The 27999-nt window shown below is 42.0% G+C and overlaps 1 protein-coding gene across 3 annotated transcripts; it reads right to left on the bottom strand.

Annotated features, from left to right (window-relative positions):
* Nucleotides 1-140: 140 nt before the first annotated feature.
* LOC133114752 (mitochondrial Rho GTPase 2-like) lies at nucleotides 141-23541 on the bottom strand. Of its 3 annotated transcripts, none has more exons than XM_061224363.1 (21): nucleotides 23283-23541; nucleotides 21516-21574; nucleotides 19830-20638; nucleotides 19515-19567; nucleotides 19370-19413; nucleotides 16569-16612; nucleotides 13843-13896; nucleotides 13274-13330; nucleotides 12068-12176; nucleotides 11397-11498; nucleotides 10610-10708; nucleotides 9970-10078; nucleotides 8961-9081; nucleotides 7861-7945; nucleotides 7068-7213; nucleotides 6840-6940; nucleotides 6037-6167; nucleotides 5324-5404; nucleotides 5115-5234; nucleotides 3715-3917; nucleotides 141-2253 (listed from the first exon to the last, which is right to left on the bottom strand). In XM_061224363.1, exons 9-21 carry the CDS (start codon nucleotides 12122-12124, stop codon nucleotides 2136-2138), a joined length of 1473 nt encoding a protein of 490 aa, XP_061080347.1. In that variant the 5' UTR covers nucleotides 12125-12176; nucleotides 13274-13330; nucleotides 13843-13896; nucleotides 16569-16612; nucleotides 19370-19413; nucleotides 19515-19567; nucleotides 19830-20638; nucleotides 21516-21574; nucleotides 23283-23541; the 3' UTR covers nucleotides 141-2135. The 3 variants fall into 3 exon arrangements, with proteins under 3 accessions (XP_061080347.1, XP_061080346.1, XP_061080345.1); XM_061224362.1 differs by having other exon boundaries at nucleotides 13278-13330; XM_061224361.1 differs by lacking the exons at nucleotides 19370-19413; nucleotides 19515-19567 and having other exon boundaries at nucleotides 13278-13330; nucleotides 19830-19911.
* Between the last annotated feature and the right edge of the window lie 4458 nt (nucleotides 23542-27999).

The following is a 27999-nucleotide window of genomic DNA, read 5'->3' as shown; positions in this document are numbered from 1 at the left end:
GATGACCAGGTTACAGTTTACTGAGAAGCACCTAAAAGAGCCAGCAAAGTTCTGGAAAAAGACCTTGTGGACAGATGACTTGACATTCTTGTATTAAACACCCACAGTTTCAATTACATATCCATGACATTTAAAAAGAATATTGTGCGGATTTTATTTATTTATTTAGCAATTTTGACGCAGGGACCCTCTGAAGCAGAGCTCTGGCACAGCCCATCTCTTGATCAATTAAGGCTGTTGACAAATTTCTTCCATTCTTGAAATAATTTTTCCTTGCGATTAACATAATACAATGCAAGTTTCCATTAATGGTTCTGCTTCAGTGACCATTTGTCTACTTTCAGCAAAGGACTACAAAAATGCATTGTATTTAAAATGCAACCAGAGGAAAACACTCAATGGGAATATGTTTTACAGGAAAATATATGATTATTTGACATCAGATATCAGACAGTGTGCCATTTACACCATTTTGTTATTTGACCGAACAGGAGAGTTACAGATTCGCACAAGGTTTCAAGGTTTTGTAAAACACACATTTTTCTTGACACCTAGATTTTAGTAGAGACCCAACAGAATAATAAAGAAACAAAAAGAGACAAATGGTTTCAGGATGGTCTGTCTGGCCAATGGAAAGGACATAAAATAAATCTATTTTAAAGATTTAAAAATTTTAAAAAGGTAATCTTTCACACACTTTTACAAAAGCATATAGGAATGTATTTTCATTCCCATTAGATCACGGACAGGTAATGTGGAACTTAATCAGAATTCTGAACTCTTCGGACTGTTTAAGTAGGACAAGTCTTTTTTTGCAAATCGAAAATGTACCATTTTCTGTCATAGGCACTACAAGAATGAGAGCAGAAAGAGTTCTTCACTGGGAATTAGACTGAGATGAACTCACAGGACCGTCATACTTTCCCTTTGATGAAATCTACTGGGCAGGGAAAATAGGAACCTGCTGGTTGGTCAGTTCTTCCATGGCAACCATGGCTGGTGGTGCACAATGTGGCTAATCCGTATCCATGCCATGTATGCTGCAAGCCTAGCTGTGGGTCATTTTCACAATCTTTTCTTCCTCAGTGGCTGTGTCTCAAATTGCACACTTGTGCACTTGTGTTCTTATAAGTTTAACTTACAAGTACGCTAACAATCAACTGCTTAGAATGTAAGAACATAAAAAAATCTATTTATTTGAAATGTCATGACTGATGTTTGTGATACACATTTGTGGATAACAAATGTTAGTATAGTTTTATTTAAAGTAAAAATGGAAAAATGCTGACTTTAATTTTCAGTCCTCCCAAGTATAACTAGAGAACCTCTGGTGAATTTGTATTGCCAGTTTTATCCTTGAGCATGGGACGTGCTTGATCACACGATCGTTAACTTCCACGCTTGATTTACTTGCTTGATTTACACATATACACTTGATTCACACCCTATATATATTTTTTTGTATTTATTTATTTATTTATATTTACAGACTAGTCCACAAGTCTGCAATTTGAGACATGGCCAAAGATTATGTGATGATATATAAAGCAATTTATTTTCACAGGTTAAAACAAGTCAGAGATTGAAAGCTCTTTGTAGGTCCATTCCTTATGGCTTTCTGAAACCTCCCTCTCCCTTCACTACCTTCACTACTTATTGCAGCTCTGAAGTCTATTGTTTTGTTCCAGTCATTTGTTCAAAGTAAAATTCCTTTTTACCTCATGGAAATAAGCTGCCTGTTTGTATGTGAATAAGCGGGTATAGCTTCAGTAGACTTTGAACGACTTTGAAAGGTTTTGAACATTCTCAATGTAGCAAGGCATTCTCCTAAGATAGCATCAACGCCAGTAATGTATTGCACGAGACCCGTTAATTAAGGGTTGGACAGGCTTTATAATGTAAGGCAAATGTAGGTGCAAGAAAGATAGTCTCCTATTTTTTGTTTTCACAAAGTTTGCTTTAAAAAGGACCATTTCTGATGGGGCTCTGAAACGCTGAGGTCCCTATTGACCTGCAGTGCCATGCTTATCTGCACGGGTCCATCCTGGGCGTAGTCTGGGCTGTGATGGTGATTGGTCGCAGTCTGAAGGGGTCCTGGAGGGCCGGGACGTCGGAGAAGCGTGAGTTCTGGGGGTTTATTTCTGTCTGGTGAGCGCTCTGTACAGCGAGAAGCCCAGGAACGACAGCACAGCTGTACCCAGCGATACTTTCAACCAGGGAGAAATGGAGCTCACGTCTGAGCCACTCAGATGTCTATTTGAAAGAAAAGAAATATGGGAGATCAAAACAAATATATTTTAATCTACTGAAATTATGATAAAGATGGAAAAACAGAATAGAAAATATAGTACTTTTATAATTCAATAGAATCAAACTAACACTGACAGTGGGGTCCAAAATTCTGAGACCAGATTGAAAATCTGAGTTTTAGGATTTAAAAAAATGTTAAACAAATTAACGCTCCTTTAAACTACTTGGAAGACCCAAGAAGAACACAATCCACAACCACAAAAAACAAATGAAAGTTACTTCAAAGTTTTGCAAAAACCAAAGAAGAGAAAGGAGCGCTGCACAGTCTACAATCACCTGACCTCAACCCCATTGAATATTTATGGGGGCACTTGAAGACTGACAAAAGCAAAGTATTCAGTAACAGCACAAGATGCTCTTTGGAACATTGTCAATAGCATGGGGATAGCATGGATCATCAGTCCGTGCCAGCTCGAGTGCATGTTACCATTAAAGCTGGGATATACACCAAATACTGAAATTCAAAGAAATTCTGAAATTCATTTTTCAAAGATTCAACTTTTCACTCAAACTCTTAATCTAAGACTTTTGGACTCCACTGTATCTGTTTTCAGTACTTAGTGCATCCTTTCTTTGCTTTTCTTAACAGCATTTCCTTTATGTAGTCTTAACATAGTGTTGAATATATAAACTGCTGTGTCCTCAAGGCAGCGCCTACTAAACATACTGCAGACTACGTGACATATCCCCGTGTAGAAGTTAGGAAGCCGTATCGTGCATGGCCAAGATGTTCATTCTTCTTAATTAGGTGCTTTTCATGTTTAGAGGGATTATTTACCATCTTAAGCCACATTATGTCAGAAATAGATATGCATGCCATGAAGAATAAAATGTTCACATTGTGAGTATTGAGCTATATTGCAAACAATTACATCACAAGAACAGTGTCATTGACGTGAAGCACCATTCAGCAACTTGAGTGCTAATAGCTCCCCCTTGTGGAGAATCTTCAGCCTGTTAATCGTGAGTGAGTCACAAACAAGCCAGGTCCTTCATATTGAAAAACAGGTAACACAATTATTTAGTAAATCATAAGAAGCAAAACCTTTTATGTTAATGGAAAGATTTTTGAAAGAATATGTTCAACAATCTAATCAGGAATCTATCGATTTAGCTTTGTTTCTAATCGGATCAGATATAAAATGTGTTACCTGTTTTTATGCAATATAGCAGAAGGAGCACAATGTGACCATGGGATATTTTTTTTTCTTTTTTCTTCACGGCATGATATAATGTGGCTTAAGAGGGCAGACAGCCAAACCCTAACTGGAACCACTGCACTAGGCCACTGCGGCCGCAGTTCGCATACACTCGTATGAGAGTCATAACACTGAACAACGGCTCGTGTAAAGGATCATAATTGAACCCTGTTATGTCAGAGACGGCAGGCTGGCGGGTTCGTACGGGAACATGGCCGCCTGGGCCAGATTGGAGTACACGGTGGTGCTGGGAGCGTCCTGGCCGGGGCAGGAGAAGGGGAGGGGCGGTGGGAGCCGGTGCTTGGAGCAGAACTCTGCGGGCGAGAGGCCGTGGTGCTGCTTCTGCTCGGGATGGTCGGCCTTAGAGGCCACCAGCACACAGGGGATGCTGCTGTCCCTGTAGTACCTCTGTGGGACCGGGGAGAGAGAGAGAGAGAGAGAGAGAGAGAGAGAGAGAGAGAGAGAGAGAAAGGAGGGAGACACTATATTGCTCACAACACCTATTCAGGCCCCAACATAGAAACAGAAGTCAGGATTTACATTATAGTTAGGATTAGTTGTTACTTATTCACAATTGGTGCAAAGTAGAAAGGGGAGGGGTTTTCATGGGACACTGAACTGAAAGCCATTTGTGTATGTATTTATGAAATGCCGTTTATTAACTTTATTTACTGGCATTTAGCAGATGCTCTTATCCAGAGCACATTACAATGCAGACACAAAGGCAAAGATTAGGGATCCAAGTGCAATAACTCTTGTCCTGAGAGAGGCTCCGTGAAAAAGTGCAAAAACAGCAGACCCAACTGAACACTACTATATACTACGGCAGGTTAGACAAACATTATGCCACAGCACAGTCATTCAGAAGACAAATAACTTATCCAGAGCGACGTGCAATGTCCAAATCATAACCAGGGACAAGTGCACTGAAACAAAACTCTCCCAGTGAGCAATAAACAAAAAAAAATAACAGCACAGAACCATAGGCTCTGAAGAAAAATGTTAAAAAATGCGAGCAGATCTGGAGTAAACTATAGAGAAAGCAGGGAAGCCAGCGAATTGCAGTTTTTATTAATCTATTTATTTGCACCAAGCTTAAAATACAATAAAAACAATGCAGAACAGGCGCTTGTGCTTGTCAGGTAAAAACCGGTTAGGAACCGACCACACCATGGAAAATTATTATTATTATTATTATTATTATTATTATTTATTTTTTTATGAAGACTAATTATGTTGCAGTTACAGCAGTCAAAGCGGGACCGTTCACAGTTTAAAAATTATGGTCTGTTGGGACCATGTAACTACAATTCCCATGAGTCCACAGGACACTTCCGCGACATCTACAACACAGCCCCGCAATAAACTATATAAGTATAAGAGCTAGGACAATCGCATTCTACACATCTCGTGTAGGGCTAATCCCCTACAATTTGTGCGCCCAGTGTGAGGACTGAGACGTATACATTTCAATTAGTCATCCTCACTATTTCATAGAGTGTCAAATCCATACAGGTCTGAAGATAAGCATTTCCTAATGAATCAGTGAAAATCCCGTCCCTGAATCGAGAGGGACGCCCTGCCCAGTGGGACCTGGCTGCTCACCTCGTAGACGCTGGCACAGTAGCTGAAGGAGCTGGGGTTGGAGACGTCGTACATGAGGCAGGCTACATCACAGGATGCGTCTGAGGCCTTCAACGCTCTGTCCACATCTACCTCACACAGCTAGACACACACACACAGGCATAAACTTGGATACAGAAGCGATGTTCTCGGCTCACAAATGGAAAAATGGCAACCGGGTAGGGACTCACAATAAGGCACTTTTCCTGGTTGTTGACCTGGACTGTGTTTATTGTGTAGTGGGAAAAGGCACCGGTGTCGTTCTTCTGTTTCTGGGACAGAAAAGTAGACAAGAAGCCTATGAAAGCTGCTGCTTGCTTGCTCTCCATTTCATGATCCATGGGAAAGGACGCTTATAATCACATTTATAAACAGTGTAGAAATATACATTCAGTGACCACTTCATTAGGTAGGGGGGGGGACTACATATAAAAAAGGCTGCAATTCCTACATAGATCACCCTATTTGGGAGTGACCTAACTACCCTCAAGCAACAATCTGTACTCCAACTAACCTCACATTCATCATTTCATTTTTAATCTAATGTGCTGCAGTACAGAGTCAAAATAAAATAAATGTAATATAAATAAAGTGAATAACTGAATTATGTCACTGTCCAAATACTGCACTGATACAAAATAATTGTTCAATAAGACTAGAGTAATATCAGTAGCTTCTCCAATATATTATGCAAATTAAAATCAGTATGTTCTGACTTGACTTTCAAAGTTACAAACATTGCAGTGTTCTGAAAAACACCCATTCCCAAAGGGTTCATATCTAAAGAGGTTCTGCTTTTATAAGAGCAGCAGTCCTAGCAGAGCAACATGCATTGTGACTGAATATTTTAGCCTCTCCAGAGAAGTATTTACGCTGTAGCCCACACAGGCACTGGCAAACTCACTGATCGACTGCAGCCCAGGAAGGCCTGTAGGAAGCTGGTCTTCCCTGTGCCGTGAGCACCGATCACCTTGCAGAGGAAAACCGTACGCTGGGTCTGCCCTTTCTCCAGGTCAATGGACTTTTTTCTCGTCACTGCAGGCAACAGAGAAACAGAAGGAGGCGGTTTTAAACCCCGGTCATACGGGTGGGCACTCTGTATCGCAGCCGCACAAGGTGAGGGATGGGCTTCATCAGCGCAACTTCTGTGTCACATCTCAAAAACTCATGTCAGTCGAATTGGCGACTGTCCAGACCTGGGTTAAATACACAATTATTTTGGGTTCAAATACTTTTCTGTGCTCGATTGATCTTGCCTGGTGCAACTGAGCCAAGTAAGAGGAGCAAAAGGCTGGGTTTCCACTGTAGTATATGGAGTTCAGTGTCTGGTGTGTCTGTAGTTTATGGAGTTGAGTGTCTGGTGTGTCTGTAGTATATGGAGCTGAGTGTCTGCTGTGTCTGTAGTATATGGAGTTGAGTATTTGCTGTGTCTGTAGTCTATGTAGTTGAGTATTTGCTGTGTCTGTAGTATATGGAGTTGAGTACTTGCTGTGTCTGTAGTATATGGAGTTGAGTATTTGCTGTGTCTGTAGTATATGGAGTTGAGTATTTGCTGTGTGTAGTATATGGAGTTGAGTTTCTGCTGTGTTTGTAGTCTATGTAGTTGAGTATTTGCTGTGTCTGTAGTATATGGAGTTGAGTATTTGCTGTGTCTGTAGTCTATGTAGTTGAGTATTTGCTGTGTCTGTAGTATATGGAGTTGAGTACCTGTCACTGCTGTGGTTTGGGACTCCTGATGAGAGAGGAAAGGGTATCCAAGGTAACCCAGGTACTCCAGGCAACGCTGGACATCCAGGTACGCCATCAACCTGTGTTGGGATGGCACACCGTTGACAGCGTTAGACTGGAGATTGAGCGTTGCGTTGGCCTGGCCGATTCATTGTAAGGAGACTGAGCAGTGGAGACGGATGCTGGCGGGAGAGGCCAGTCACTCACGTCCACTGGCACAGGAACCCGTGCAACGTGATGAAGCCGTTTTGGTTGGTGGGAACTGCCATGTACACATCCTCGCCCCAGGGCATGCGAGGCAACGCACCAAACAGCTTCTTCAGCTCAGCGGGAGAGAGAGCCGAGTCCCTGTCCTGAGAGACAGAGAGGGGGAACGCTCGGTACGCTGGTCCTGCACACGGCATTTACGTAACTGCTCAGTCAGGACCGCCGGTGTGGGTGGCTACAGTGTGTTTTGTCAGCCTATCTTAGCATATGTTAGCATATTTAGGTTAAGTTCATCTCGGTCAGGGGTGTCAATCTCCAGTCCTGGAGGGCCGCAGTGTCTACAGGTGTTTGTGGTTTCCTTTCAATCAGCAGCCAATTAAGGCCTTCAGAGCATGGTGTGTGGACTCTTTAGCCAATGAAAGACTTTGAAATGTATCTCTCGTGCTGAAACACACCAAAAAACCAGCAGACACTGCGGCCCTCCAGGACGGGAGTTTGACACCCCTGATCTAGGTCATGTAATTTGGTTGGTTTTGTTGGCTAAGACTTTACATATTACAGAACTGCACACACAAATTCTGCTATTCCAAGATATTTCTCAACTCAAAACTGCTTTTCACATCGTAATGAATATACTTGCAATTAGCACACATTTATCATGATCATGCCTCAACCCTGCCTTAAATCTATCACCGGTAGAGCACTATGCTGGTCTCACGGAACTGCTTCAGGGGTTTCCTGGCCCAAAGGTTTCTTGTGTTTTATTAAAGTCATTAGTGTCACCGTCACTCGCCTCATCGAATTTCTCAAAAAGTCTCTGGAGGAACTGATGGCCGAGGTGGTTGAGCTCCGTGGTGCAGCCAACAGGAACCTGCAGCCTGAAACACAGATGAACACAAAGCTCCTCACTGCTGCTGGGCATATTAACTATGATCCATAAACAAGCTTCACACTATCACTGGAGTGTGCATTGCATTACATTACATGAAAGGCATTTAGCAGACGCTCTTATCCAGAGCGACATACAATGAAGTGCAAATCAAACCCAGGAACAAGAGGAAAGTACAGTTCCGAGTCCTAGCATGATCATATAGACACACATTGAACCCTTGAAAAGTACATCAACTTACCAACTAGCATACCATGGTTGACAGCTAGAGAGCAGCACTGGTCTTGAAGGGTCAGCTGGTTTTGCACCATTACTTAGCACTTATTCAGTAGCTACGTTCACACTACATTCAGAGGCTACATTCACACTACATTCAGTGGCTATGTTCAGACTACATTCAGTGGCTACATTCAGTGGCTACGTTCACACCATGTTCAGAGGCTACGTTCACACTACATTCAGTGGCTGCGTTCACTCTACATTCAGTGGCTTCGTTCAGTGGCTATGTTCACACTACATTCAGTGTCTACATTCAGGGGCTACATTCAGTGGCTATGTTCACACTACATTCAGTGGCTACATTCAGTGGCTGCGTTCACACTACATTCAGTGGCCACGTTCACACTACATTCAGTGGCTACGTTCACACTACATTCAGTGGCTACGTTCACACTACATTCAGTGGCTGCGTTTACACTACATTCAGTGGCTGCGTTCACACTACATTCAGTGGCTATGTTCACACCATGTTCAGAGGCTATGTTCACACTACATTCAGTGGCTACGTTCACACGACATTCAATGGCTACGTTCACGTTTAACCATTTAGCGATTTTCCGAGTTATTTATATTTCTGCCCATCCATAGTTTGACCACAGATTTAAATGAAATGAAAGCTATTACATGAAATGCCCCTGAAAATAAATGCAGGGGAGAAGAAATAAGATAGGAAAGTCCCCCAGCATGAAAGTGTTGCTCTGACATAGGGGACATGGTAGACTCACTTGGGGTGGAGGAAGTCGTCCGTTAGCTCCAGCGTGTCGCTGTAGCCGAACTTCCTCAGGATGGTCCAGGTGGTCTCGTGCCGGCCCCTCTGGATGAACAGCATGTTGAGGAAGAGGAAGCCTGAGGGTTGTGGGCAGGTGTCACAGTCCTATTCCTCCCCAATCTAGTACATCCTACAAACTATTAACCACCACGTTCATCCCGGCATCAATCCCCTCAGCTCATTTAGGAGAGCAACAACGTCATAGACGTTTCATGTGTGGCTTCGGCAAGCAGACCGCTGGTGCCCAATCGACCAGCTGGGGTCGCTAGAGAGCAAGGAAACACAAGACACCTCACCGATAGAACTGTCCTGTCCCCGACTGATGCAATCGGCATTCATGCATTGAGTGAGGTGGCCTGTAGTGTAGTGGTTAAGGTAAAGGACTGGGACACACAAGGTTGGAGGTTCTAATCCTGGTGTAGCCACTATAAAATCTGCACAGCCGTTGGGCCCTTGAGCAAGGCCCTTAACCCTGCATTGCTCCAGGGGAGGATTGTCTCCTGTGTAGTCTAATCAACTGTATGTTGCTCTGGATAAGAGTGTCTGCCAAATGCCAATAATGTAATGTTAATGGCCACAGTCAGCACTGGCAGGGTTCTGCCCCAGCTTCTATGATTTAATGATGTACTGGACACCTCTTTCCTTCTATATCTCAGATTGAATCTGCCCTCTGCACATATTGAGCCCCTACAAACACAACCTTTCGGTCAGGGATCAGCAACTCACTGTCCTTGAGGACCAAGAACTACTGGTTGTCAACCCTCCCTTTACCTGGGAGTCAGGTGTGAAGACAGTAAGACCAACCAGAAGCACTAGTTGTTCAGTCGTTTAACTGGGAGAAAAGAAAACCAGAGTTGGATTTGGATCCAAGGGCCAAAGCTGATGATCCCTGCCTTAGGAGAAATGGTGCGAAATGGAAGTATTTTGCGGTTTGTTCGCAGAGCTGTGCTCCGCAGCGCCCTCACCGGACAGTGTCAGTCCGTGTCCCCGCACTCCACCGCTGGCGTTCTTCCACACCACCGCCTTCACGTCCTCCAGGGCCTGGGGCGCCAGGGGGCTCCCAAAACAAAACCTCTGAAGAGCAGAGAGACGGCACACGGCAGACAGAACGTCAGCGCCTTCCCGCTCAGTTTAGAGTCTGGCCCACAACCAGCACCGTCACCAAGGATGTGAACTTTGACTATTCAAGGGAAGAATTCCTCCCCTCCACAACCCAACCCCCCATGGACAAGCTCAGAAATGCAAGAATGAAACGCAAGACCTCTGTCTTCTGTGTGTTAACCCTCAAAAATTACCCGCCACTATGTTTAAAGAAAAGAAAGAAAACCCCCTGAATTATCTTTTTTCAACTTGAAATTTGATGACAGTGATGAGTGACAGGTTGTTTCTTCATACAAAATAGATTTGGGGTTTAAAATTCAACAATGCTGCTTTATTTCAGGGGTTTAGTGAAGGCGGGTAATTTTTTACCCTTCTGACAAGGGGAGTATACAGAATTTTAATAATGCACAAGGGTTAAGGACACCTTCAACACAGAGGCATTTATGGCATTGTGTCTGTATGTTATGAACCAAGCAGCAGGACCTCAGACCCTTTCCCCCTGACCTGGAAGCGGTTCAGTTCGAGGTCACTGAGTATCCCGTCATTATCTTGGTCACAGATGGTGAAGATTCGACTCAGGGCTTGAACACACATGGGTCTTAGCTAAAGGATGCGGAAAAAAAAGCAAGCATCAAAATGTAATCAATAATAACATCATTATCTCTTATAGAGTATACAGTGCCATGAAAAAGTAAGTCCTGATTTCCTCTATTATTGCATATTTGTCACACTGAGTAGTTCCAGATCTTTAGCCAAAATATTATTTCAGGCAAAGGGAACCTAACACATTTTTTTTAATTGCCATTTAACTTATTTAATGAACAGAGTTATCAAACACCCGGATCACCCTTGTGAAAAAGTAATTTCTGATCATCGATCTTAATAACTGTTTGTGCCACCTCACCTTTAGCAACAATAACTACAATCAAACACTTCCTATACATTGATATCAATCTTTCACATCGCTGGGCTGGGCAGACCTTTCAAAACAGTTATGAATAAAGTGAATAAAGAATGAATTGCATCTCTTCCTGCAAGGCCACTTGTCTGCCCAGTGCTGAATACACCAATGCGAAAGAAATGAGAAATCTGCAATAGTAAACAAGTATGAGGCCGGTTTTTCAGTAGTTGGCACTAGGCATGGCAGAGCCTGTGAGATTATCACTCTACACAGACAGAATACAGTTTGTACCAAACGTATTCTGAAAACGCCAAAATGGTGAGGTATGGTATGTCACTTCTGCCACCATTTTGAATGGAAACGTGCTTCCTGTAGCTGTTGCAAGCTCACCTGTTTGCCTTCAGGGTCGTACAGTGGAGCAGTGGGATGCAGAACAGCCTTCTGAGCGTAGTAGAACATCTCCGAGATGTTTTTCAGGTTCTTGGCAGAACACTGAGGAAGGTTTCGAAAACCATACAAGGGTGTGTTATGCTTGAGTTCAACCAACATCACCCAGTTCAAATATCGACACTCAAATACTATTTAACAGAAAAATAATTTAACGGACATAGATCGCTTGGTCTGTGGTTAGATGGTAATGTTTTTGACAAACAAAATAACTTAGCATTACATTTACATTAAATGATACATTACACAGTTTTTGTCTTGAGATGTTTAAACCTTCTAAGCACAAACAGTATGACCCAGTATTCTCCTAATTAATTGCCATAGCAGATGCCTTCATCATGGTACAGTACACATATGTAAAATTATTGTCAATTTAGAAGAAAAGATATTTAAATACCTGCCACTTAAAGTAACAATGATACAGAGACATCTCAGAGAAATCCATCTCTGCATATCACTAATTTGACCAGAGGTAGCTTTTAAATGGGAAAGTAATGCGTGATGGTCACTATCATTAGTGGTGGCCATCACACAATCGTTTTTCTACATTCCCGAAGTTATATAAACAGTATATAGTGTAAGACAGATCTGGAGGTTTGAGGTATTTTGCTCACCTCCACACAGGTCTCGATCTCAGAGAACTGGTTCATGATGGGCAGGATGGACTCCATGGCGCCCCCAGAACGCAGGTCTGACTTGTTCCCCACCAGAATGATGGGCAGCCTGCAGCCACAGCACAGAGACACTGCCTGATCATGGGTGACATCTATGCCTGTGTTCCCCCAGCCTGCTCGTCTGCAGTGAAGCCCCGTTCTCTTTTGTCCGTGTGCTCAATTACATGACATTACATTAAAGCCATTTAGCAGACGCTCTTAGTGACGTACAACAAAGTGCAAAATCAAACCCAGGGACAAGTACGTCCTGGGCCCTAAAGGACAGTTCCGAGTCCTAGCATGATCCTAGCGAGTCCTATAGATACAACTTGAACCCTTGAAGAGTACATCAACTTACCAACTAGCTTACCACGGTTGGCCGCTAGAATACCCCAAGTGCTACAATAACTATACATAAGTGCTGTTATAATCTATGGCATACACAAGACATACACAATAATCTTCAATTGATGAGGAATGGCTACAATCACCGTCAGTCACTGGCTTATTGAAACCAATCACAAGGTTCTTCTCTCCACAACAAAGCACAACGTTTGGCTCAAATCGTAAAGTAACTAAGGAGCATTTTAGGTTTCATGAAATCGGTTCATCACTAGTTCTGAGCTTTTTCCACTTATATTCAGTGGCTTCAGGAAGTATTCAGACCCCTTTACTTTTTGCACACTTTATTGTGTTGTAGACTTAATTTTAAATGGACAAATTTCTGAAGCCACTGCAAAAGCAAAAATAACCACATAAAAGAGCCATGTATAATAGCACTTTCCGCATTCCTCACTGCTCATTTTGCTCACTGAATTAGACAGTGATTCTCTCTTTATCGGTGGCTCTTCATCAGCATGCATGCCACTGCATTCGCGTGCCCTGCATTCACAGTGCACTTGGCTTTGAACAGTAAGGGGACACTGCCGTGGATCCGAACATGACATTTGTAGGCCTGTTATTTTCATTTTTCGCTGCATGCTGGGTCCCTAGGTCACATGACGTGGACCAAGCCTGTGCTTTTGAGGCTTGGCTGAACTGGAATTTAAGATGTGTGTGTGAATGACATCCAATCCAGTGCTCAAATAAGAAACCCAAACTGAAAATTAACTGTGGTCGCACTGTGGGCTGACCCGTCTAAGCACAACAGGGAATGCGGCTACGTACGTACTTGTCTCCTTTCTCCACGCCTCCGTTCACAATAGGGATCCATTTTGTTTGGATCTGGAAGAGAAAACACGTTTGAAGTGCTGTTCTTTGTTCATTTTTATGTGTCAAACAAAGTGTGTTCAGTAAAGCAGAGGACACTGTAAAAGCTACAAAAACAGATCACACAGAATACTGTCACAACACATGACTTCAAGTCATTAGTAAAAGCCAAGATTCCCATCTTTAGTCAATTCATACAATGCATGAGTAAACTAATAATTTATCAATCTAGTTTTAAATGAGCATTCATTACAAAATATGAATATACCTATGTGTTCGACAAACAGGAGCAAACCCAACGACTATATTACAACATTCACAGCATTTAACTGAGTTATCGGTCCTTTATATTTTAAGTAGATACCAGCCCGGACATTCCAGTTTGGGTCTCCAGTCTTAATTCTTTAGGGCTGACAAGAAACACAGCTCATATGTAAATGCCAACGCGTGAGGCAGATTGCGATGAACAGATCTGCTGCCACCTGCAGGCCGTGAGTGATTCTACAGCGTGAACGGGCAGATGGTACCTTCTCAATGGTGTCCTCCTGAGTGACGTCATACACCACGCACACCACGTTAGCCTGAAGGGGGAGAAAATGTCACACCTGAATGGAACATTCTGGAACGTTTGTCAGCAGCACATATTCACTGCCTCATCCTCAGAGCTCCTCAAAGTTACTTTCTGTCTACACTATACACTCAGTGCTTAGGCATTCCTCCTAAGCACTGCTGGATAAGGAAAATGACTGAATAAAAGACTGGTCTTACACGTGGACACACATACACGTGCATACCCACTCATGCTCCCCAACACCACACTACAAAGACTAAATTATGTAACTATATTCTCATCTGTGGAGTAAAGTTCCAGAAATTCATCTTGATATAGTGATAATGCAAGTGGTCAATATGCTAAACAGCGATCACCTGCTAAAACACTGAAATAATAAACGGCCCTTAACCGCGCATTGCTTTAATTACAATTAAAATAAAATAAAAATAATAATGGCACTATAATTATGTGTATGTTAATAACCAAGGGCAAACTGCAATGGCCACCTCTATAGGCAGTATGCCAGTACACTGTATTGCAGTTTTGTGCAACTGTCTGCCGGCAATGGTATTCCATTTTTTTTCATCGATGGATGTTGAAAATTGTAACAATATACAGTGGTGTGAAAAAGTGTTTGCCCCCTTCCTGATTTCTCATTTTTTTGCATGTTTGTCACACTTAAATATTTCAGATCATCAAACAAATTTAAATATTAGTCAAAGACAACACAAGTAAACACAAAATGCAGGTTTTTATTATTAAGGGAGAAAAAAACTTAACTGTGGTTTATCAAACCTGAGTTCAATTTCTCTAGGCACACCCAGGCCTGATTACTGCCATACCTGTTCTCAATCAAGAAATCACTTAAATAGGACCTGCCTGACAAAGTGAAGTAGACCAGATGATCCTCAAAAGCTAGACATCATGCTGAGATCTAAAGAAATTCAGGAACAAATGAGAAAGAAAGAATTGAGGTCTATCAGTCTGGAAAAGGTTATAAAGCCATTTCTAAAGCTTTGGGACTCCAGTGAACCACAGTGAGAGCCATTATCCACAAATGGCGAAAACATGGAACAGTGGTGAACCTTCCCAGGAGTGGCCGGCCGACCAAAATTACCCCAAGAGCGGGGTCACAAAAGACCCCACAACAACATCCAAAGAACTGCAGGCCTCACTTGCCTCAGTTAATGCCAGTGTTCATGACTCCACCATAAGAAAGAGACTGGGCAAAAATGGCCTGCATGGCAGAGTTCCAAGACGAAAACCACTGCTGAGCAAAAAGAACATTAAGGCTCGTCTCAATTTTGCCAGAAAACATCTTGATGATCCCCAAAACTTTTGGGAAAATACTCTGTGGTCTGACGAGACAAAAGTTGAACTTTTTGGAAGGTGTGTGTACCATTACATCTGGCGTAAAAGCAGCACCGCATTTCAGAAAAAGAACATCATACCAACAGTAAAATATGGTGGTGGTAGTGTGATGGTCTGGGGCTGTTTTGCTGCTTCAGGACCTGGAAGACTTGCTGTGATAAATGGAACCATGAATTCTGCTGTCTACCCAAAAATCCTGAAGGAGAATGTCCGGCTATCTGTTCGTGACCTCAAGCTGAAACAAACTTGGGTTCTGCAGCAGGTCAATGATCCAAAACACATCAGCAATTCCACCTCTGAATGGCTGAAGAAAAACAAAATGAGTGGCCTAGTCAAGTTCCTGACCTGAATCCTATTGAGATGCTGTGGCATGACCTTAAAAAGGCAAAAACCCTCCAATCTGGCTGAATTACAACAATTCTGCAAAGATGAGTGAGCCAAAATTCCTCCACAGCGCTGTAAGAGACTCATTGCAAGTTATCGCAAACGCTTGATTGCAGTTGTTGCTGCTAATGGTGGCCCAACCAGTTATTAGGTTTAGGGGGCAATCACTTTTTCACACAGGGCCATGTAGGTTTGGATTTTTTTTCTCCCTTAATAATAAAAACCTTCATTTAAAAACTGCATTTTGTGTTTACTTGTGTTGTCTTTGACTAATATTTAAATTTGTTTGATGATCTGAAACATTTAAGTGTGACAAACATGCAAAAAAATAAGAAATCAGGAAGGGGGCAAACACTTTTTCACACCACTGTATGAAATGATACCCATCCATTCATTCATTATCAAACCTGCATATTCCTGGTCAGGCTCACTGCGGGTACTGGAGCCTATCCCAGCAAGCCTTGAGCGAGAGGCATACACCCTGGACAGGCCGCCAGTCCATCACAGGATACACACACCATTCACTCACGCTCATACCTAGAGACAATTTAGACCAGTGGTTCTCGGGGGCTGCCGTGTATGCTGGATTTCGTTCCAGTTGCAGTCCCAGAAGTTTAACAAGCTGTTATGTTATCCTCTTAAGCCACATTATGTCAGAAAAGTCTTCTTCTTTTTTATCGCATTTTGAACAGTTAACAGCTTGGTAAAATTCTGGGATTGCGATTGTGGTTGGAAGGAAACCAGCATACACAGCGGCTCCCCAGGACCGAGTTTGAGAACTACTGCTTTAGACAATTAATTTGCTTTTAGAGAACGACTGCTTTAGACAATACCCTAAAAAATTGAATAAAAAAGATTAGAAGGTAATACACTGTATGTCCAGCCAAACACACTGCCATCCCAGGATTTGGTGTGCCATCACCTGTGCCAAGACTCTTCACTTACCCTGGAGATCTCCTCTCGCAACTCCTCTTCTGCCTGCTCACTTGCTGGAAGAGAAGAGCACACCGAAATTGAAGCAGGGGGTATATTCAATATTGAAATAAAAACAGAGGGTATATTCAGCACTGAAGTTAAAGCGGAGGGTATATTCAGCACTGAAGCTGAAGCAGAGGGTATATTCAGCACTGAAGCTGAAGCAGAGGGTATATTCAGCACTGAAGCTGAAGCAGAGGGTATATTCAGCACTGAAGCTGAAGCAGAGGGTATATTCAGCACTGAAGCTGAAGCAGAGGGTATATTCAGCACTGAAGCTGAAGCAGAGGGTATATTCAGCACTGAAGCTGAAGCAGAGGGTATATTCAGCACTGACGCTGAAGTGAAGGGTATAGGACTCCGAGAGCATGAGGAAAAAGATTATCTGGTCTGATGAGCCAAAAAATACTCTTTGGGCAGAACTCCAAGCACTATGTCTGGCTACCACCAGGCACTGCTCATCACCTGGCTTAACCCTACTATCCCTACAATGAATTGAGGGAAGGAAGAGGGCATTGTGACCCACAACTATTTGTTCTCTGAGAAGACAATACAGGCAAGTACAGCAAGCATCTCCAGTCCTGGTCCATTGTTACTCAGCACTGTATTGATCTCTCAAAGCAGCAGATTACAGTTAAGTGAACTCACTGGTTTTGTGGGATAGAATCAGTTGCTGATTTCAAGGGGAAAACAAAAACCGGCAGACCCTGTGTCCTTAGAGTACCAGACAACCAGTACCAGGCAACAGCGGTAAAGCGCTGCTACGGAATTTCTGGCTTCACTGCTTGAATTCTTCTGCTTTTAAAGCTACTCTTGGATGGCTCCCTCAGAACAACTTTGTTGAAACAAACTAGTAAATCTGTGGCTGCTGCCAATATTATCTCGTAAAGCATTTTGTCTTAACACCATCACATTAATAATTTGCCATAACACAGTCCCACACATCAGCGCACTCTTTCCGGTTTTAGTATGCCAAAAAACGTTGGCAAAAAGCAGTGACATTGGTTTTTTGCAGTCAGCTCCCTGTGTTAACATGGACAGTGGTGTAAGTGTAGCTTAAGTGGAGAGAATATAATAGTGAAGGAAAGGGAGATGGATCGAGGAACAAACTAACTGACAACTAACAAACAAACTGACAACTAACAAACTAATTTAGAAGATCAGTCTCAAAAGATCTCAAAAGGCTTTTGGCTCGGTCTAAAAGAGGGGCCCAGGTTTATATATAGCAGTGTCATCCTATAATTATGCAAAAACATATGTCATGACATGTGGGAAAATAGCTTTTTGGTGATGCTTTGTTAACTGTTGCAAACCAACTGAGAAAATGTCAAAAGAAAATAGAGATTTGTCTTAAAAATTAATTGTCTTTCATTTGGCAACGATTCTTCCGCAAATTTGAAAGCTTAACGATTCTTCATTTTAAAAATAAATCTGCTTTTTAAAACACATTAAGAATCATGAATGTCTGTGGTGTTACCTTTACTTATGGTACAATATCATGTTATATGATCATTTTGTTCCCTGAGGTGCAATTTATACTAGTATGCTGTATAAACACTTACAATCTCTATTGTGAAGTGATGTGAGAAGTAACACCATAGACAGTTCTTTGGTGTGGCCGTGAAGGCCGATAACACCAAAGCCAGTAACACCAAAGACAACTGCACACAAATATAATTTCTTTAAAGCCATTTTCGCTAACTAGCAAAAAGACATGTAGAAGCGTTAAATATCCACCATTCATTATTTTACATCCAAAAGCTATACTCCATGTTGTCAACGAGTAACACCATAGACAAAAAGAAATTGAGATATATAGAGTTTTTGTTCAATTTAACAAAAGGTATGAATAGGTAGGTCATACCTGTCATAATTCCCGCTTCTATGTACAATCTCCTCCAACAGGAAGTAGTTTAGAGGTTCTTCCTGCTTATTTTTAAAGAGATACTAACTGTTGGGTAACACCACAGACATCAAATCTTTGGACATTTTGTAATAAGATTAGATTTTATATTTTTTTAAACTAATCTAGATGCAGTAAACAATATTTTCAGTGTTTTTCTTTTATTTCGACAAATTGAGAAAATAGTCCTTTTTATGTGGTTAAATTCTCATTATATTGCAAAAGTGAGGTTTCGGACACACTGTTTTTCGTGATGTAGTGACGCAAAAAGCTCTATTAAATATATAAAAATATCAATTTTTTTTCTATTATTTCCTAATCTTAAAAGAGGTTCATAAAAACAAATCCATAAATATTCTGACAGCAGGTATGTTTTTCATTTTATTATTTAATGTGAAATTGCTTGGACATGGTTTGCAACACAAATCAAAGACTGACCCCTCTACAATATGCATACTTATACATTTTTCTTTTTTTTTTCTTTTTTTTACAGGAATCATTATGGAACCCAAATCGAAGGCTCCAAGATTAACATGAAACACGCTCATAAACACGAAAACTATGCATGTGGGCCTTTAACTGTTAAATGGTTGCACTAATTTTAGCTGTTAAGTGAACTTAATACGTAATACATAGCTTCTTCGGCCGCTTTCAGTTGTTAAGGGAGCATTCACTATCCCAAGTCATGAGTGGTAAACGCGTACAAGTAATGGATGGCTGGCTTTATTGTACACGTGAAGGAGATGCTCGCACAAACATCGATGAATGAGCGAAGGTGAGAATCGACTGCAGCAAAGTTCAAAGAATCAGCCGTGTGCTCACATGCATTCGTTTGCGCGCACATGCAACAGTGAGTTGCACCGTATACCTGAGAACCCTTGTGAAACTCATGTGCTTCTGCAGGAAAAAATCCTAGGGGAAACACGATAATAATAATAATAATGCGTGAATGCGTGAGAATAAAATCTATTTTAATTTCAAACGATGAACAAGAGTACAGGAGTACATTGTACCTGTGAGAAGTGACACATAACATCAGATCAGCAAACTATCCAGAGCATAAAATCTGATGAAAACACAGACAAAAATTTTAAACCCAGCTAGCTGGCCAGTTAATATACAACTTTACAAATTTATAACCATCGTTACAGCATAATCAACATATAGTGAGCACCATAATTCATTGGCCAGTGACACTTTTTTTGTTATTTTGGTTCTATACTCTAGCACTTTTATACTTAGCATATTCAAGAATGAGATTGCTTGCTAACTAGGTAGCTACACTTATAATTATGTTTTTATTTTGTAAGCGTGAGGCCATACCGTACCTGAGTAGTCGACGATGTGCGTCGGCACCTTTTCAGGGGTGACATCAGCAGGGATGGTGATCTCTTCTGCACGCAAGGGTACCTGAGGGAAAGAAGGGGAGTTTTCAGACTAACATGCCAAAGCAATGCCGATGCCCTTTGTGCAGGAAACAAGCTGAATTTTTAAGAGGCTTCTATATATAATTTTCACATCAATATGCATATAAATCATAGACTTAACGTTTAAACTCCTCAAGATTAATGGAGGGTTTTTTCTGCATTGTTAGGTGATTTTTAATGAATTACATTTCAGCACTGGTAGTTAATACATGAGTGTTCACACATTATCCTGATAGATATATAGTGTGAAATCCTATTTTGTGACATACCCCTCTGTGGCGTCTCATATAATTACAGTACATTACAGCCATTTTACAGATACTCATATCCAGAGTGACTTATAATAAAAAAGTACATACATTGGTGTTAAGAGAGCAACAGTAACTCTACTGGTGGGAGGTAAATTCTCAAAAGCAACAGAGGAAAAAACTAAATTTTACTGTAAACTAGTTAAACCTGTTGGAGAAAATAGGCAACACGGTAACAAAACACTGCAAGTACAACTCAGCAAAAGGTAGAATCAGGGAGGGAGGAGGGCCGGGCAGAAGAGTGTTGCTGTAGTCCAGTCGGGACAGAACCAACGCTTGGACCAAAAGCTGAGTTCAGTGGGTGGTGAGGAAGGGGCAGACCATCCGGAAGTTTTGAAAGAAGAGTCTGCCTGCACTCGCCACTCACCGCTGCAATGTCCTCAGTGTGAAACTCAATATTTTCTGGAAAATGCCAGAACAAAATGCCAGCAAACCATGATAATGATAATTTTAAGGAAAAAAGGTTCATAGATTTTAAACAACATGCTCCAATTCATAGATTAGTTGTTTGGGGAAAAAGTGACAGAATACACAGTGGATCCCAAGATATTATAATATACACTCACTGAGCAGTTTATTAAGAACACCTACTTATTCATGTGATTATCTAATCAGCTTATCGTGTGGCTGCAGGATAAAATCATGCAGATACAGGTCAGGAGCTTCAGTTAATGTTCACATCAACCATCAGAATAGGTAAAAAAATGTGATCTAAGTTACTTTGACCGTGGAATGATTGCCAGACAGGGTGGTTTGAGTATCTTAGAAACGGCTGATCTCCTGGGATTTCCATGCACAACAAACTCAAGCGTTCACAGATAATGGTGTGAAAAACAATAAAAATCCAGTGAGAAGCAGTTTTGTGGGCAGAAACAGCTTGTTAATGAGAGAGATCAGAGGAGAAGGGCCAGACTGGTCAAAGCTGACAGGAAGGTGAGAGTAATGCAAATAACCACACATTACAACGGTGATATGCAGAAGAGCATCTCTGAACAAACAACGCGTCAAACATCTAAGTGGATAGGCTACAGCAGAAGGTTAGTCTACAAAATACGTCTAATAAATACCTAATAAAGTGTTCACTGAGTATTCCACTCCAATTTCCATTTAGGTTTAAACTCCATCAGGAAAGCAGATTATTTAACACAATTTACACATTTTACAACTCTCCGGTGAAGTGATCTCAGGACGATGTGCGCATCATAGAGGAAGTGCTATGGTTAGTGAATGCAGCGACTTACAGCAGTCAGTGTGGAGAGGTTCAAATGTGAATACTGACCTCTCCAGGAAACTCCTCTCCTACCAGTGACATAATGAGCGATGTTTTCCCCACCTTGGCTTCAGGGAAGAGGAGAAAAAATATCAAGTGAGAATCAGAAGACAGGAACAGCACAGCCTGAGCCCCAGCAACAGCACACTTTCCAACACAGATTTGGCCTGCTGATTTGGCCTTATAAGAGACCACTCTAACCAAAATTACACTTTGGGCTAAGAAAGTTTGCAAGACTCCATGACTTGCCCTATCCCCATTACTGTAGGTCATAGAGAAAAGGTTCTTGTATCACTTTGTAGATCACTGACATCTCTGTCCTGTACATGTATATTATGTGCACCCCAAAATAATAGTATCTTGTTATTTAGCTGACACTTTTATCCAAAGCAATTTACAGTTGATTAGACTAAGCAGGGGACAATACCCCTGGAGCAATGTGGGGTTCAGGGCATTTCTCAGGAGCCCAACAGCTGTACGGATCTGACCATGGCTCGACCGGGGCTTCAACCACCAAGCTTCTGTGTCCCAGTCATGTGCGTTAGTCTCTAGGCTACAGGCTGCTCCAAAATTAAAGGTAATGAGAGTTATGAGTGATTATAATCTTGAAATCTGATTTGCAAAAAAAATAAATTTTTGAATCAAAGTTAGGTTATAATCTCTATCATCTATTATATAATCTCTGGACAATTTGGTCTTGGATATTTCAGTCATTGCCAAGATATCATTACATACAGTATCTGAAGCAGCATCACAAAGTCTTGGATAGCGAATTCCTGGTTTTCCACCCTCCCTCTATCTGTGAGTCAGTAGTGAGACGGTCTGGCCAATCAGTAACACTAATTACCCAGGAGAAAAGAAAACCAGTATAAGAGACCAGTATAATTTCGGTAATTTCGGTGTTTCTAACGTAATCTCATGGAAATCAGTAATGGTCCAAAAGTGCGTTGAACTGGCTTGGAGTTACCGAGGGTGAGCAGTTTTCCTAAGGGTAAAAGTCATTGAAAGCCCCCCGCCCCCGACCGAGAAAATGTAACATCTCCATAAGTGCACGTCTTCTTATTTTATGCCTTTGAATGAGTTAAAAACCCGGCTTTGGACCCGACCAGAAAAAGTCCCATAAAGGGCTCTATTCAAGGTGAACTGATATCTCTCCTTGTCTGGCTAGATTGTCCACACCCACATCACAACGCTGAGTTCAGGTCATAATGCCATTTTTGAGTACGTGCCACTTGAACACACCTCAGTTGTGTTATCGTTCTCTGGTTTTCCATTCGTAAAAATAAGCCAAAGGGCAATATGATTTTACTTTATAAGTTGCATCCATGCGATTTTAAACATTTGACTGTCAACAATCTACCAAGCGTAGCTAGAAGTAGCCAAAACAAGAACGAGAAAAATAAGAGCTGGTTATCCAACCAGCTGTTAACTAGTTGCTCGAGCTGTTTACTATAGTTTCGCTTGTTTTTTAGTTTGTACTACAAGTAGGCAGTTAGTTATCCTAATTGAATTAAACTAATTATACGTCAAAAGTTACGTCAAAGCTGGTTAATCGGTTCATGCAAAAATAGTTATTATCTTACACAACTGGCTAAATAATAAAAACAAATAGATAAAAACACTAAAGTAAAACGCTTCTGTAAAATAAATGTGCACTACGCTGCAGTGATTCAACAATTCAAATGAGTGAGACGATTTGTGAAACAACAGAGCAAACCAGACTAGCGAGTCCTGAAGTTTTCAGCAAAATCTTACATAGGCAATAAGTTAACTCACGCTCTCCCAACAGCAGTATTCTGACGTCTCGCTTCATGGTTCCTCCTGCTTTATTCCAGCGTTACTCTTCCTAGTTTTGCACGTTCTGCCACGTATTTGGATCGCTGGCTGTAGTAGTTATGTTAGCTAGTATGTTATGGTAGCTCATTTTGTAAAATGTGGCCTGGAAAGCTGTGACAGCTGTCATAAGGTGTTTCGGTGAAGAGTCCCGCAAGCTAACTTTAGATTTCTCTAGGAACCATTGTGGCTCCCTCCAAGGAGAAACCGTATCGAGTGGCTTCCTGTTCCCCAAAGTCGCTCTCTGTCCCCACCTGCCGTCCACGCTATTGCTGCATTCACGCCTATGCAGTTTCCCCACGATATAAACAGGTAATTATACGAGCTAACTTGACGAACTGATAATTATGCCAGCTCCCCTGATTACCTTAACGTGTGCTCAAATGCTAAATTGGCAATGATCAAGCCAGACCATAAACCACTTTTTTATTTAATGTGATAGTGTGTTTTAATGGTTAAACTAGCAAGTTTGAGGCTCATAGTGGTCACTGCTAGGCTTGACTAGGTGATTGGTGCCCCAAAAACGCCACTGCTTAATTGACAATTTCAGGGGATTATTGTCCCCTATCCTTCGAGCTATTAGTTGGGCCAGTTGATATGAGGTTTCCCCCCAAGTGATACCTATATCAGTGATATAGGTATTGGACCTGATTCATGTTTGACAGCAAAAATATTTCCGCTCATATACTGATGTTCAATCCAGGCTACATATTATAATTATTTTTTCACAATTTTTTTAAAAGATTCTCTCTAGCTCACAGACAAAGATGATTTTATTTCCAAAAAATGCTATGCGGAATGCTCATTGGTACTTGGCCTAATGTTTACAAGCTTCGATGTTAGCGCAAAATCACGCCTATGGATCATTCTTAATCACGGACAATTTCCTTGACGAAGAGATTCAGGGCCGTGTTGGACAAGTGGCTATAGCAACCGGTAGCTACCCCTTCATTTCGGTGGTCAAACACGGGGGTCAAATTAGGCCTAGTTGAGATGGCATCCAAAAATAATTATATTATGATGGTGCCCAGTCAATATGAGTTGTCGGTGACCTGAAACAGATCTAAGGGGCGGAAGTTGAGATCACTGACATCTGTCGTGCAGTAAGAGAAAGCTAGAGCAAGAGTGTTTCCAGGTCTTTGGAGACAAATTCTGCAGCTCCAGAGCCACAGAAAAAGTGCATCGAAAGGATAGAACCATTGCATTGAGCAGTTCATGGACTACTACACACAATATTGCTTTTCTCATGGGCAGTTAGGCATATATACCTTGCTGCTTTATTAAACTTATGAAACAAATCAAGAATGTAATATTTTGTATACCATGTTCAAATATAAGAACAAAAATATACAATTCAGAAGTTGCATGAATAAACATATAAACTTTTTTTGTTCTTAGTTTACTTTTATTCCACGTCCGCCTGACATACTTCCGATTTGGTAGAAATATAAGTTTGTTTTGCAAATTATTCAATACAGACATATGTATGGATCCAAATTTCCCACCTGGTTATGAAGCTAAGACTGCCATCTTGAACTACTTCTTATTGTTGCATAAATGCATTGCTAGGTCATGTCAGTACCATAATAACTAATGTGATTGCTTTGTAGATGTATCCCATAATCATGAGTTTTTAGGTGTTGCCCCCAAAAACACAATAATGTATGTGTTTGTACAAAAATAATGTGGACAAATGGCTTAACATGTGTCATGTGTGTTCAATTGCCTCCTTATTGAAGGTAAAAGTAAGCATTCAATATCTTATCTTGAGGCTAGGCTTTTGATTGCATTTGGAGTGTGTTATTGGCATTTGGCCAATAACATGATGCCATTTTGAGCCAAATATTATGCATACCAAATTCAACTGTTTGGAACATCATTAAGAAGACAGAGCACTGGTTAGCTCAGTAATCGCAAATTAACCTACGGTTGATGACTAAAGAATTGTCAACATAATATAGTCATAAACACTCTTCAGGAGGCAGGCATGGATGTGTCAGAGACTACTGTCCACACGAGACTACAGAAATGTATATGGGTCAGGGACTTAAAGCAGTCATTGCATGCAAAGGATAAATACTAAACATGACTATTGTTTACATAGAATTAATATGTCCCAAACATTATGGTGCTCTCAAATGGGGGTCTAGGAATAAAAAGCTGTAATGTTTACAAGGTGAGAATTAGCAATTTGAACAAATGTGAATTCTTTGTTTGCAAATATAAGATTGTGGAATACCGGGAGACCAGGGTTTGATTCCCCAACAGGGAGTAGAAGCGGTTTGTTTTGTCACTGACAAAACTATGAAATCAAGCTGAATGACCCTCTGTGCTTAGTGCGTCATTAGCACTGTGCTCTAGCTGACTGAGGTGAACTGCCAGCATACTGATTAGTTGAGCAGTCACCTCCAAGAAAGTATTTTCATTTGGTGCGTGATGTAACAAGACAGAGGTCTGGTTCAGGTATTTACTGCAGCTTCACCTGTTCCCAGTGAAAAGGTGGTGAAATCATCACTAAATCATTTGGTGCTCCTCTAAGAACTTGGGCTATGTTGGTAATTGGCATATTTATTGTGGAAGGCCTCTAGTTTTAAAAAGAGATGATTCTCTCATGTCAAGTCATTTAGCCTTCATGTCTGATGAATGTATTGCTTTCAGAATCCACCCCTCCTGGTTACTGTAGAGAAAGCATGTGAAATATGGTCATGAATTGGCAATGTTTGGTACTCCAGAGTCCGACAAGTTTGAAAGATATGCCATAAGGTTGGAGTCCAAAACAAAACCTTCAAACTTGCTCGTCATTGAAATGGTCTTCCAAATGGAGACCATACTTTATCGGCCACTGGCATGGCAAGATGCAAAATTAAGTAATACTGGTGCTCTAGTAATAGAACTTATAAATTCTGAAAAACCAAAGCTGATTTTTTCTTCTGCAGTCCAAAGAACAGAAGAATGCTGCTCTAAAATGACTGTATTCAGAATCTAGAGCAAGGCCCCTGACTCGATGGAACACATTGCCACACCTTCCCTCCGGTGCTGGAATTCTGACCTTACTGCAGATCGCTGCTTATGTAGCTCAGTGGTATATTAGCCACCTTGGGGCTTTGGTGCCAGCGTTCTGTCAGAATTAAAAGCTTCATTCACTCAGTTACTATTTGCCCTGCACAAGTGAGAGAAATGAACATCCATCCATCCATCCATCCATTATCTGAACCCGCTTATCCTGAACAGGGTCGCAGGGGGGCTGGAGCCTATCCCAGCATACATTGGGCGAAAGGCAGGAATACACCCTGGACAGGTCGCCAGTCCATCGCAGGGCACACACACCATTCACTCACACACATTACATTTACATTTTATTCATTTGGCAGACGCTTTTAATCCAAAGCGACTTACAAGTGCATAGGTTCTACCACAAGTCAAAGCATCACATCCAGAACTAGAAAAATACACCTGGACTGCTGTTCTAAACATATAGTCGTCATATAAGTGCAATATTTTTTTTTTTTTTTTTTTTTTTTTTTTTTTTTGGGGGGTTAGACAGGGATAGGGGTATCAGAAGGGGGGGGGGGCGGGGGCGGGGTAAATCAGGAGGGGGGACTAAGGTAGAGTTTGAAGAGGTGTGTTTTGAGTCTGCGTCGAAATAGGGGGAGGGATTCTGCTGTCCTGACAGTGGTAGGCAAGTCATTCCACCACTGAGGAACCAGAACGGAAAACAGGCGTGAACGTGCAGCTCGACCGCCAGGTGCCCGTAGAGAGGGAATCGTAAGGCGACCAGAGCTGGCAGACCGGAGTGGTCTAGCTGGGGAGTAGGGAGTGATCAGGGATTGTATGTAATGTGGGGCAGTCCCCTTAGCAGCCTGAAATGCCAACACTAGGGCCTTGAAACGGATGCGTGCAGCAATAGGAAGCCAGTGGAGGCCAATGAGAAGCGGGGTGACATGAGCCGACCTGGGCTGACTGGTGATCAAGCGGGCTGCAGCATTCTGGACCAGCTGGAGGGGCTTGATGGCGCACGCTGGGAGACCAGCTAGGAGGGAGTTGCAGTAATCCAGGCGGGAAATGACGAGCGCCTGGACTAGGAGCTGGGTGGCTTTCTCCGTCAGGAGATGACGGATGCGGCGTATATTAAACAGAAAGAACCTGCAGGTTCTGGCAGTGGAGGATACTTGTGGAGCCAGGGAGAGGCAGTTATCAAGAGTCACCCCAAGATTCTTTGCCGTACGGGAGGAGGAAACTACAAAGTCCTCCACAGTCAGTGAGAGGTCGATTGACGGAGAGGACTTAGCAGGGATGTAGAGAAGCTCAGTTTTGGCAAGGTTGAGCTTCAGGTGATGGGAAGTCATCCATGCAGAGATATCAGCCAAGCAGGCAGAGATCTGTGTGGTGATTTGGGTGTCAGGGGGGAAGGAAATGAAGAGTTGGGTGTCATCAGCGTAGGAGTGATAAGAGAAGCCGTGGGAAGAGATAACAGAACCAAGAGACATGGTGTATAGCGAGAAGAGGAGAGGCCCAAGAACCGAGCCCTGCGGGACTCCAGTTCGTAGGGGTTGAGGGTCGGAGAGTGCGCCCCTCCAAGTCACCTGGTAGGAGCGACCAGAGAGGTAGGAGGAAAACCAAGCGAGTGCAGAACCTGTGACACCCATCCCAGACAGCGATG

This window comes from Conger conger, chromosome 16, assembly GCF_963514075.1.
Source record: "Conger conger chromosome 16, fConCon1.1, whole genome shotgun sequence".
Lineage (NCBI taxonomy): Eukaryota > Metazoa > Chordata > Actinopteri > Anguilliformes > Congridae > Conger > Conger conger.
The sequence above is the reverse complement of the archived record's forward strand: the minus strand, read 5'-3'. Positions and strand labels throughout refer to the sequence as shown.